General features: G+C 33.3%; 1 protein-coding gene across 2 annotated transcripts in view; it reads left to right on the top strand.

The window, feature by feature from the left end:
• Positions 1 to 6,357: 6,357 nt before the first annotated feature.
• Positions 6,358 to 11,997, top strand: part of LOC118192459 (sarcoplasmic calcium-binding protein-like) — a 31,188-nt gene continuing 25,548 nt past the window's right edge. For both annotated transcript variants that reach the window (XM_035363438.2, XM_035363437.2), the window contains exon 1: positions 6,358 to 6,516. In XM_035363438.2, the coding sequence (XP_035219329.1) occupies positions 6,462 to 6,516 (55 nt within the window). In that variant the 5' untranslated portion in view covers positions 6,358 to 6,461. The remainder of the gene's footprint in view (positions 6,517 to 11,997) is intronic.

The following is an 11,997-nucleotide window of genomic DNA, read 5'->3' as shown; positions in this document are numbered from 1 at the left end:
TCTTAAACAAGGGCTGATTCATGTTCGGCCGCAAGGCCTGGACTCAGGGTCCCGGATTTAAGGACGCCATAATTCATCCTATAACTTATCATAACTTTGTATTTCTATACCAGAAAGAAGGAAAGCAAACACGGAAAAAAATTTTTACCTAAAAAGGCAGACTACCTTAGTCTTGAAATTTCTTGGAATTCGGTATTAACTCTAAATTTAATGAGAATGTTAAATTAATTTCAATGTCAATTAGGCCAGGAAAAACTGGGAAGTTGATTTTCAGCTTGGAATGATGATATTTCTGGGGTATGATATTTATATAAACAAAGAGGGAACCTTCAACTGATATTTTCCTGGTAAAAGAAAGAGAGAGTGGTGGTGTGGTGTATTTAATTATGGCAAAACACACTAGAGCTATCTGCCTAAGGGAAGGGATGCCTTCGTGGAGGACTTTCTAAGGGAAACTGGCTCGTATACACGTTACACATGGGGAAAACCACGAAAACACCCATGCAGCCAGCCCGTTTGCGGGATTCGAACCTCGGACCGAACTACCAGTGTTCAGCGACTTTACCGTTCGGCCGCTGGTGGGCAAAGAAAGGGAGAGAGAAGAAATATAGAAGTGTGGTAAGTTGGAAAGAAACCAGAGATTTTATCCTTAACCAGGTTTTATCCTATTTAAAGAACTGAAAGTGTAAATAAAAACTTATATTTTTGTTCTTCTTATATTACAATTATATTACGTTTTCATAGAGTAATTATTGAAAAACTGAAAGTTGTTATCAGAAATTCGTGAAAATGTTAAGCATATTGTATACGATTATATATATGACGAAAACTAACCAATTCATATAAGAAAATTTTGTTATTTTAAATATAATTGTCGCATTTGCATGCAGTAACAAAATTCCATTAATTGGTTCTAAGAGCAGAGTCAATAAATTTTTATTTGAAAACTTATTGAAATTTCATTGCGTTCTACAAATCATTCGTTCTTTTCCCCGATTCATAAATAACAAACACACATTTCCGTTGTTGCTTTGGAAGACTGCTTAACTTGAGCCTGGGCGCATCGTAATTCGATTCCAAAATACTTCTTCCTTTCAGATATTGATAATGAATAAGTGCTTCGGAATTGTTCGAATGAGCTCTAATACAGCAGTAAATACGAAGGAGATTAGGAACAAGAAATAGTTGAATACAATGGCGTCCGTGTCAGGATACTTGAGACTTTTAAAAAATCTACTCCATGTACTAGCTGTTATACCCTCACAACATATGGGAAGAATGTTTTAATATCTTGGTAAGGTCGCTACTGATATTAAATTATTAAAAAAATAATTAAGTCCCGTTGACCCGGAAGTAAATTAAGTCCCGTTGACTTTACTAGACTTATAACTTCTTGGTTGCTTGGCTATCATAAAATGTACTTGAATTTGAAGGCTGTTTGAGGAGTTATCACCAAGTCCTTTAAAAGTATTACAAAGTCAGAAGAAGGGTGTAAAAACCCTTTAGTAGCTCAAATAGTTCACAGTCGACACTAACTCGTGCTTACAAAAGCCAACACTTCTGGCTTAACTCAAAACGTAAGGACTAACTTAAAAGTAACGAAGTTAAGTATAGCCTAACGGTAGGCTAATTTTCGCTCAAGCAGTCTCTGACTCGAAATTCGGCGTAACAAGCCTATTTTCGAATCAGAATAGCTAAAAAATTCTAATCGCTAGAGAATCAAAGATATCAACGTGGCCGTCATGCAGGCAGAACACGCTCTAAATTCGCCTTCCAAATCCTTCTCTTAAATTTCTTTCCACCACATTTGAATACACGCGAACTAGTCAACTTGCATTCATGTAAGAAAGTGTGAGTTGAAAGCAAGAGCGTTAGGAAAGCTGCTTAAATATGAAATAACTGCTAGGTAAATTTAAAAAAAATTCCCTCGAGGTTAGCAAGTTATCACTATGTCTTACAAAATCACGAACTACTGGAGAAGATTCTAAAACAACCTTTTTATTTAAGCTAACATAAAAGGCATGATTTGTGTTACTATTCCGCTCAAAAATCATTAATCGTGGTTAAATTAAATTAAGCAACAATAGACAATTCATTTTAATGCTGGTAAGGTAGTCGAAGACTACACATTCAATAGCATAAGCTATAAGCTAGCTCAATTACTTCTACCGGTTCGTAAGTTTAAAATGTAGGCTCTGAGAAGAAAGCCCGATTAATCACTTTTAGATAGAGCTGGCGAAATTCTAACAGCGGGGCCCAAGAGCCAGGAACTCCCTAAGACTGAAAACCCTCAGTTCATATATAATGTATTTCTCCCGCCTTCCTAGCGTGCCTTCGTGGTGTAGTGGTTCTGCACGCTGGGTCGGTATTCCAGAGGTTCGTGTTTCAATTCCCGGCGAAGGCGATTGCTCATTTTTCATCTTGTCTGCTTTAACCCCTCAAAAAACACCTAATGTCTCTACAGTGGCGCCTGAACTAAAAGGGTGATGGATGAGGATTCTCCACACCCAGGATTTGGCTATTGGGTCCCATAAAAGCCCCAGTCGCCCTTTAAAAAGGGGTGTATATAAGGTATTTCTCTCGAGTTCCTAGCGTGCCTTCGTGGTGTAGAGGTTCTGCACGCTGGACCGGTATTCCAGAGGGCCGTGGTTCGATTCCCGGCGAAGGCGTTGCTAAGTTTTCATCTTGCCTGCTTCCAAAAAAAATACCTAATGTCTCTACATATATATTATAAAAACTAATTTGCATTCTGATGAGAGTAATGAAAATAAGTTATAGTAAAGATCAAAACCATAATAACTGGTTAATAACCATAAGAACCTTATACCTTACGTTCTCTCTCTAACTAACATGTGACTGGCATTGGTCAAATACAATGTTGCCAAGTAGTGTAATTTTATGTAAATTTGCTAATTCTAACTATTAAATTTGCTACTAAAATTATGTCGATGCGATTTTGTGAATTTTTTGCTACACTATCATTTCCTCGTGCTATTTTTTTCTACTTAAAATTTTCACCTTCCACCAACCTATATACGTAAATATGGGAGGTAGCCTTTTTTCATCCCAAAAATTCGATAGTGAGTTTTTATTGAATAAGCACGAATCAGAATCATATTTTTACTATTTTTACAATATGGACTGTGTGGTATGTGACTTTTTCGTTTACGATAACTCATATCAAACTTCTAAAAATTTTTAAATTTTTATTTTCAGTATTTATGCTTTTTGCATTCGTATAAAAAGTTGCTTAGGTTTGGGTAAAACCGGATAACCGGAAGTGGTACTTTACTTGAAGCCTATAACAGTTTCGCAATAATCAACATAACCTATTGGCATTTATAAACATAATATATTGTTGCAATTTGAACGAGCTTTCTTTGTTGATACTTAAATATTGATATATAGATCAAAATTTAGATTGGTTGATATATTATCAAAATAACATAGAAGGAAATTTAATTTTCGTATTCGTTTCCAAAGTATTTATTTTAAATATCTTATAAACACTTAATTTTTTTAAGTAAAATTCAATTAAATTATACTTTATTTAAGTGCCATATAAAATACAATTTTAATAAAAACATAAAAAGACAAATATTTAATTATGTTGATATAAATTTAGAAAACCAGTTTTTAATTTGGTCAATAATATCTAATTAAATATTACCTGAAATTTTGCATTACAGACCTTTCTATTTATAATGGAACAGGAAGTTAGATTTTATTTGCAAATAATCAACCGAAACAGATACTTTACTTCGTTGCACGGAATTGGCGGGAGGTTATGGGCTGGCCACATCGAATATTTTTTCAATATATCATAAATTTCGCGTATGTTAATTAATGAAATGAATTAAAAGTAGTAATTTGTTTAGACTTAAAGGAAAATTAGCATCAGGCAATCTTGCGATCATAGCTCATGAATGCATGCCCCTCAATACCAGCACTGGCAATTTAATGTTTTTCATTGATTACTTTTTTTAATATATTTTGGTGATCTATCTATCAGAAAAATTCCAGATAAGCATATTCAGCAAGTCAGATTATTTTGTATTAACTAAAATGTGCATTATGAGTAACATGGAAAAGTTCAGCGCGAAAATAACTTGAAACAATACTTGGCGTAACGCTAAGATGTGAATTTCTGTTTGTATTTGATATTACTATCTCATTGTATCTCATGTATTGTAATTCCAAAACTTACATATTCTACCATACAAGAATTCCGTATAAAGTTCTATTGATTACGTTTACTTATTTATTGAGTATATTTCTATATGTATTATATATTTTTCTTTTTTATTTATATCTTTCTCTATTTTATACGTATATATATTTCTCGTTTTCATGCGTATATATATTTCTCTTTTTCAAAATAAAATACACTAAAAAGATAATGATATATATAATTTAAAAAATTAATACCAGAACAATTGTGAAATTTGTACTCGAGCTGCCTCACTTTTGTGTAAAGGGCTATTTTAAAATTTATTCTTTGAACTCACTGACCCTAGAATGTATTATTGATAGATGGGCTAATTTCGTAAAAATAGTAGTAATGCAAAGCAAAATTGTGCAAAACAAATGTAAAATATAATTTACACATGTTAATATTAATATTAGCCACTTTATTGCTCTACACGTTTTGTTTTAAAATCAGCTTTTCAATAGCTCTAAACTGTGGAAACGTGTCAGTTTGTGGCTCTCGAGCAATATATTTGAAATTCATTCTGCTCGTTGTATTATTGTACTAAACTATTGAAATGAATAAAAAATCAAAGCAATACTAGTTTTTAAATAATAACATAAGTAAATTTATTTGGCAAAGAAGGTAGCTTTTTCTTATGATGAACTGATATAAGTTCAACCATCAAAAACGGAATATTAACTGAAAGGCATTAACAATTAAATTAAAACAATGAATAAAAAAAAAGCAGACAACTCAAAAGAATTAGTACAGCAATATTAACAATAAAAGCCTAGAAAAGCACTCAATAACGGATGTTAGTAAATTACCCAGAACGTAATAACCTAAATTAATTGAGTATTAATTAAAAGAAGACAGGGAGAATTAAAAACGGAAAATTAGCAATCAGGCTTAAGATTTTCATCAAAACTAATATATTTAATATCTAATATATTTAATATGAAAACGAAGAATCGAATTAAAATCCGTAACCTACGGAACCTTCGGAGACAGACTTTGTGATGACATTAGATGTCATGTGAAATTACGAACCTGTATCGTCATAAAAATCACATGATTTCTGATGTCACGTGCTACTTTTTGCAACTTTTTTATTCTTCTCTTCTTTTTTATACTACACTGTTCAAATAAACCAAATCGATTAGCTCTAAAACGTTGACGAACTATCATTCATAGTTTTTTTTTTTTTTTTTTTTTTAATTATCTAGAGGCGAGATACGGAGAACAAAGAATTTGGGAAGCAAAAATATCGTAAATGATCCAATGCTCCTTTGCCTCGAGTCGATCACGGGAATTCTGAATTCCTTTTAAAGAACATAGAAAAAGTTGGAATTTTATATTGACAGAATTTTTTTGCTCACAGAGATAAAACTGATATCGTAAGCACTCATCTGTTTTATAAGTATGAATCTTTTTTTTTTTTCGGAGAGGCGGATAAATAACAGTATAATCTGCTGTGTAATAACAGTATAAACTGAATCTACATTTTCCTCTAATTTCCAGTTTTGTTCTTAATTTCCAGTTTCGAAATGTTTTATTCTAGAAACACTGCTAAGTTTTTTTATACTTTGTTGCATAAATAGCTCCGTAAAAAAAAATGCCTGAAAAAAGGATTCAAAACGAAAATAGGCGCTTTGACCTCTACATTAGGCGTATAATCAAATTATCAATAATTTACAATGAGAAGCAACAGAATGCATGATTTTTCATGAAAGTAACCCACAAGATTACATTTTCTCGATATTTTTCTTTAAATTAATTTTTCTTTATTTTTGCTTCAAGCTTGGGAAGCGGCTTAAAGGTAGTAAATCACTTTCCAAATTTGATTTTTTGTTATTACCGTGCTCAACATCTTATATTTTTATCCTTTATCCAGCTAAACTATCTACAGCGATTCGATTTTAACCTTTGTATATCTTTGCTAGTGAATGCATAATAAAGACTGAATTAAACGCAAGTACTTTTTTATTATTATTTCTGTTCTGACACCTTAGAACTGGCCTCTCAGCCATTTCCTTTCGTTCTTAAAAAATACAAATATCTGATTACCCCGTAAAAGGAGTCAGATTTATATATGTAATTTAAAACCCAGCTGACGTCAATTATGATAATCAGAATTCTTTTCAGTGCAGCAAATAAAAACCGCACAGGTTTTTCTAAATCTCAAAATCATCTCCAAGTTTGCGTCGCTGTTTACAATTCAACATTTTCGTCGCTTGTTTTTCAAGTGCTTGAAGTTCTGAATTAAAAGATGACTAAAGAGGACTATAAAAAACGGTTGGTTGTATTCTTCAGCGAAAAACTGGGTAAGTATTGAATAATTTCCATGTTCAACTTGTGTATTTTGTCCAAACTACTTAGAAATGTGTAAATGCTATTTTTAACCCTAAATTTTAGACCGTCTGTTCCAATACCTTGTTTTGAAAATGTATGCAAGATAAGGCGCACTTCCTTATGATTGATGTCAAACCAAGAGATCTGAATTGCGGAGAGTTATTCTGTTAAGCTTTCAGTGCTCGAACTTTTATTTCCATTAAAATGGTATATCACTGCATTAAAAATATTTGCATAATACAATATTTAGAAAATCAAGAATATTTATAACTTTTGCTAATTTTCTGACTATTTTGGCTTCTGAATATTTCACAGCTATTCGGATGTGCGATATTTAGTAAAACTTAAATCTGTATTATAGTTGATGTAATATATTGATAACTGAAATAAAGTGCTCTGGTTGGAGTTAAGCTGTCATCTAAAGTGAAAATTGAAAAGACTATATCTGAAAGCTTTTACTTTTTGATAGTAAAAAGAAATTGTTGCTTTTAGTGTTTATAACCTTTTACACCTCACATTGAATGCAAGAAATATTGTGTTCTTTCTGTTTATTAAGTCATAGAAGAATGATTTTTAATTTATTGCTTTTGTTCTGTACCGGTTGCTAATTTTTTTTTTATTAGTAGGCTTTGTTATAAGTTTTGAAAGGCTTAATTTGAAGTTTTACATCCATACTAAAATCCTTAACAGGAATCTAGTATACCCCTATTGTAGAAAGCCAGAACTCTGTCTCCAGACTAAATGCAAATGAAAATGATAAGACTAATGTTTAAATATATGTATAACATCTAAGCTTAATTTACATAAAGCAAAATTTATACTGTAAGGACACATGGTATGAGAATGTTTAATTTTTTTCAAGTTATCAGTTTGCATCGATAAGCTTGCTATATGAATTAGAATTATTAATGACATTTACAACTACTATTTTTAAAATTCAATGATCTAAAATTCTACTTGTAAAAGTACACTTTATATCTAAATTTCTAATTCATTGAATAATAAGACCTATTAAGCATAATTTTATTTTCAAGCGTTAGAGAAAATCGCATAGCTCTTAAGCAATAATTTGTAATGAAAATATTAGATGGTGCATTTAAGGTCTTAGTCGTTCATCGTGATTATTAAAACTCAATTCCGAGGCGTCGAGATCAAATTTTTTGAAATATTTAATGTGCAATAAGAATATTTTCAATAGAACATATTAATAACCTGCTATTAATACTTTCGTTAGTTGTAAATTTTATCCAATACATTTAATTAAGGAAATTCTTAAGCTAGTTTTTATAAATTCGCACTCTCATACTTATTGCCTTAAATTTCAAAAGTGATTTAAAAGTAAAGGGAACAATTTAAATGTCACTAAAAAATGAGTTATTGAACAATTTTTTACTAAGCATCATTTATGGTTTAGAATTATTGAACAGTTTGGAATATATATCCTTTTTTGTTTCGGTTTGTTTCTACTCATTTATCATACAAGTTGGATGCTTATGCATCCTAATTTAAAGAATTTCGTTAGCTGAGCTCAAATTAAAAATCTTTGCTTTGTTCTTTGCATATAAGAAAAACACCTGGTGCCGAATGATCACATAATTTTTTAATTGTTTAATACTTGCATACATAGAATGATTAATCACCATGATCGCATCGTATTTGTTATTGTTAGCATAAATAATAAGAAACATTAATTAAGTTATGTCTAATATTTCGTCTTCTAAATTATCTATCTTATGAAAAATATCTTTAATGCATACAAATCAAATTATCAGTGTATAAGTTACAGTATTTTGCAGGAGATATTTAAATCAGACTTTCACCAAATTACTGATAATTTCTACAAATGATATATACGATTTTCTAAATGATCTGACCTTTCTAAATACCACGGTTTACTCAGTGAATAACAGATCAATATACTTTTACTTCGAAACGTGCTCCAGGGATAAATAAATAAAAAAACATTCGTGTCATTGCAGTTATAGACAGTATCAGTTTTCAGTGTAATTTTGTTTTCCTTGCAAATAAACCTCCATAGCACAGGACAGAAATAAACATATACGGGGAATTTATCATATGGATGGTAAAGGGATTGTCTTGCAATGCGTAGCTAGGGTGGGGTAAGGGGGAACAACATCTGTCTCCGGGCGCAGCATACAAGGGGCGCCAAATTGATGCTTCGAAATTTTTTAATGAAATTTTTACCATTCTTGGCACACAGAAAGGGGCGCAAATTCTTCAGTTGTCCCCGGGCGCTGGAAACTAGCTACGCCCCTGACGGGGTGTAAGCCCTACTTTTCCAAAAATAATTTATATGTATTTGTTATTTTCGATGGGAACATGTACTAAGACAAGGAATTTTCCGCTACAGTTATTGTTCACACATATTTTGGTCTTGTTCTGAAAAGTAAAGTACCTGCTAAGTTTATTGAACTAATGATGTAGTTTTGGAGTATTTATCTGAGTTTTGCAGTGTTGTTACCTTCTGAACTCGAGCTCGTTCGTAATTGTGCTAACACTGTGATATGCTTGAGTTAATGAACATGATAAGGAGTGCTCTGGTGTACCCTCTGCTACAAACAGAGTTCTTTAAAGAATAAACCTCTATAAGGAACGTTACTGGCTAAACCCCGTTAGCGTTCCAACCGGACATCATATAGGATCATATGACTGTCGCGTATGACCATGTGACTGGCTCACTCTTCTCTAGCGAGAAACAGTTTTATCAAAAACTGTCCCAATATTCTGCAGGCTCACTAGAGACCGAGAGTCACTGAGCACTGTCCGGGTTCCGAAATTCGGCTGATTGGGCTGGCTGCATGGGCGTTTTCATGGTTTTCCTAATGCGTAGCGTACATAAGATTCCGTTTCCCTTAAAATGGCCTCTACGAAGGCATTGATTAACTTAGACAGATACCCTGGATTGCTTTTCCATAACTAAATAAATAAAACAAACCAATATTTTCCCTGTAGCTATTAATTAATTACTAGAAAGCCAGGTGGATACTGGGGAATTACTGTTGGAGAGTAAGAAAATTACTAAAACTCAACCACAGAAAGATGGAGGAGGCTGTGGTATCAATCACAGGGCACATGATGCTATACGGTCTAAAAATTAGTCAACAGATTTCAACTGTGAGAGTTACATAAGATACGCATGTAGTTGTTTCCTGATGAGAAAAATAACGTACACCAGAAAATGTTGGAATAATTGAATGTAATGGCATGATGTTTATTCCTGAAGCGCTTTGTGCTAAAAATATTCTGATATTTTATCTCGGGAATAATTTATGAGCACTCTATGTATTAATTTATATTTATAAAACCTTATCCATATTTTACCCAAGTATACTATGCCTCACTCTTAACAGAAATACGAAGTTGATAATTTATAAAATTGTATTTGCTCTTTTGTCATTTGAGTTGAACAGGTAAGAACATATTACTTATTTACAAAAAATCATCTGCAGTTGTGTCATTTGAGTTGAGCAGGTAAGGATATATTGTTCATTTGCAAAATCTCATACCGCAGTATGAAGTTATTTACAAAATCTTATCTATTGTGATGTCGTTAGAGTTAAACAGGTAAGAGTGTGTTCTTTCCTAAGATGAAATTTCTTTCTGCTGTTTATATATATGTACAGTTTAGAGATTTAATCTTTTTTAATGTTAATTTTTATAACTGAATGAATTAATAGCAACAATAAATATCGTCTTTAGTATTTCAGGCCCCAACTCAACTTATTATTTATTTAATCTTTACTATCGAATATTTGCTGGAGATAAAAGTTTACAAAAATTTTGAATCAGCTCCACAACGGAACTTCAAGGAACCTTTCTTGGCGATATATAAACAAAGTCACAGGCATTCCGCTTCAAAGAGTCCGCAAACGAACTCAAATAAAGTACACTGCGCCATAAATATTCCTTCAGAGTCATATAACTTTAAAGCGACTCGCACAAATATAAATTCTGAGCTCTAATTATTGCTTAAAATAGCAAACACGCACGGGAAAAAATAATATTCCACAGTACACTAGTTAAATATGACGTCGAGTAATCAGAGTCACATTTTTTTCAAGAATAAGTGAGTGTAAGCACAGTGTGGACACCTGATCTGCATATCACACGGTAGTAGGTACAGGGCAAAGACCTCAACTCTCAACATCGTACCAGTTTTGATCAACAGCGTGTAAAACTTGATTTTATTCTAACCAATTACTTTTAATTTTAGAAACTTTCCTTTTCCTTTTGATTTCAGTTTCCTGCCAGAAAATGTAAATTTTAATGATCAGTATTTAAATAGCGGTTTTAAGAGTTCGAGTAGGAGAGTTAGTTTCGAATTTATGCCGCTTGTTTGAAGTAATTTTGTTCGTGAATAGTTGGTGCTTAGCCATTCTCTTTAGATTATATTTATATTCTAGCTTCGGCTTTGTTGTACGCAGCCGATTTAGATAAATAAGGAGACGGTCGTTTAGCCAATCTTACTTTATTGCGATTTTATATCTTACTTTTCTGTTAAGTTACTTAGCCACAAGTGCTGGTAGATTGTGAACACCAAACGAGTGCGTTTTTTGATAAGTTCAAATAAAAAGGTTATTTAAACCTTCTTCTGCAGGCCGCTCAGACGATATAGTGGTTAGAGATGGCTATACCAAAGGGACCGGTTTCGAATCTCGGAGAACGCATGGTTGTAAGTGTCAGTCCCTTCATAAGTAATAAGTGACGGTGGACGTGGGCACTGTCCCTTTGCCGTAAAGATTAATCAGTACAGCACCACGTCCACCCTTATCTAAAGTTGGCTAGAGAGATTTTGACACATATTGAGCAATATAACAGTTCTTCATAGGAGGCAAAGGTGACCCACCTAGTAGGTGCCTCCATAATAAAGTGACAACCACTTCTGGCTTTACTAGTGGCTAAACAGAAGTCGGCTGAGGGCCGCTTGTGTACTTATGCTGGGATTACTCTCTACCAGTCCTAGCACAGTTTCCTCGTTGGCTGGCGTACGTGTCGGTCATCACGATTACGTAAGGCCTAATGGAAAAAACCGTTGTCACGTAATTGCTGCTGTAGGCGCGCAAACATTGTATGGAGTTCGCCTCAACGGATACCTCTGAGCGTACAAACCTCTGAGCTGCTCAACCATTACAGTCTGTGGACCCGTATACCAGGCACATATCTCCTTTCTCTGAGTTCATGTTGCCTGATGTCCTACAGCCTCACTGTCTTAGTGCGAAATGAAGCTTCATTTCAGAGTAACTCCTTCTTATCGTAGAGTCCCTCTGACGGCTAGTTAAACTATCCACCAAGAAATTTGCATATAGTCGCTTTAACACTCTCTCGAGAAATTCTGCGTCAAGAATCGTGCCTGCCTCATCCACTGGCACCACTCTTCTAACTAGACGCAACCGATTCGTCTAGGTGTGCCCTACCTCTCTTCGAAGTTTGTA

This window comes from Stegodyphus dumicola, chromosome X2 (assembly GCF_044657685.1).
Source record: "Stegodyphus dumicola isolate Sdum_Otavi_A_Nest chromosome X2, ASM4465768v1".
Classification (NCBI taxonomy): domain Eukaryota; kingdom Metazoa; phylum Arthropoda; class Arachnida; order Araneae; family Eresidae; genus Stegodyphus; species Stegodyphus dumicola.
Note: the sequence above shows the minus strand (reverse complement) of the source record. Positions and strands in the feature narration are given on the sequence as shown.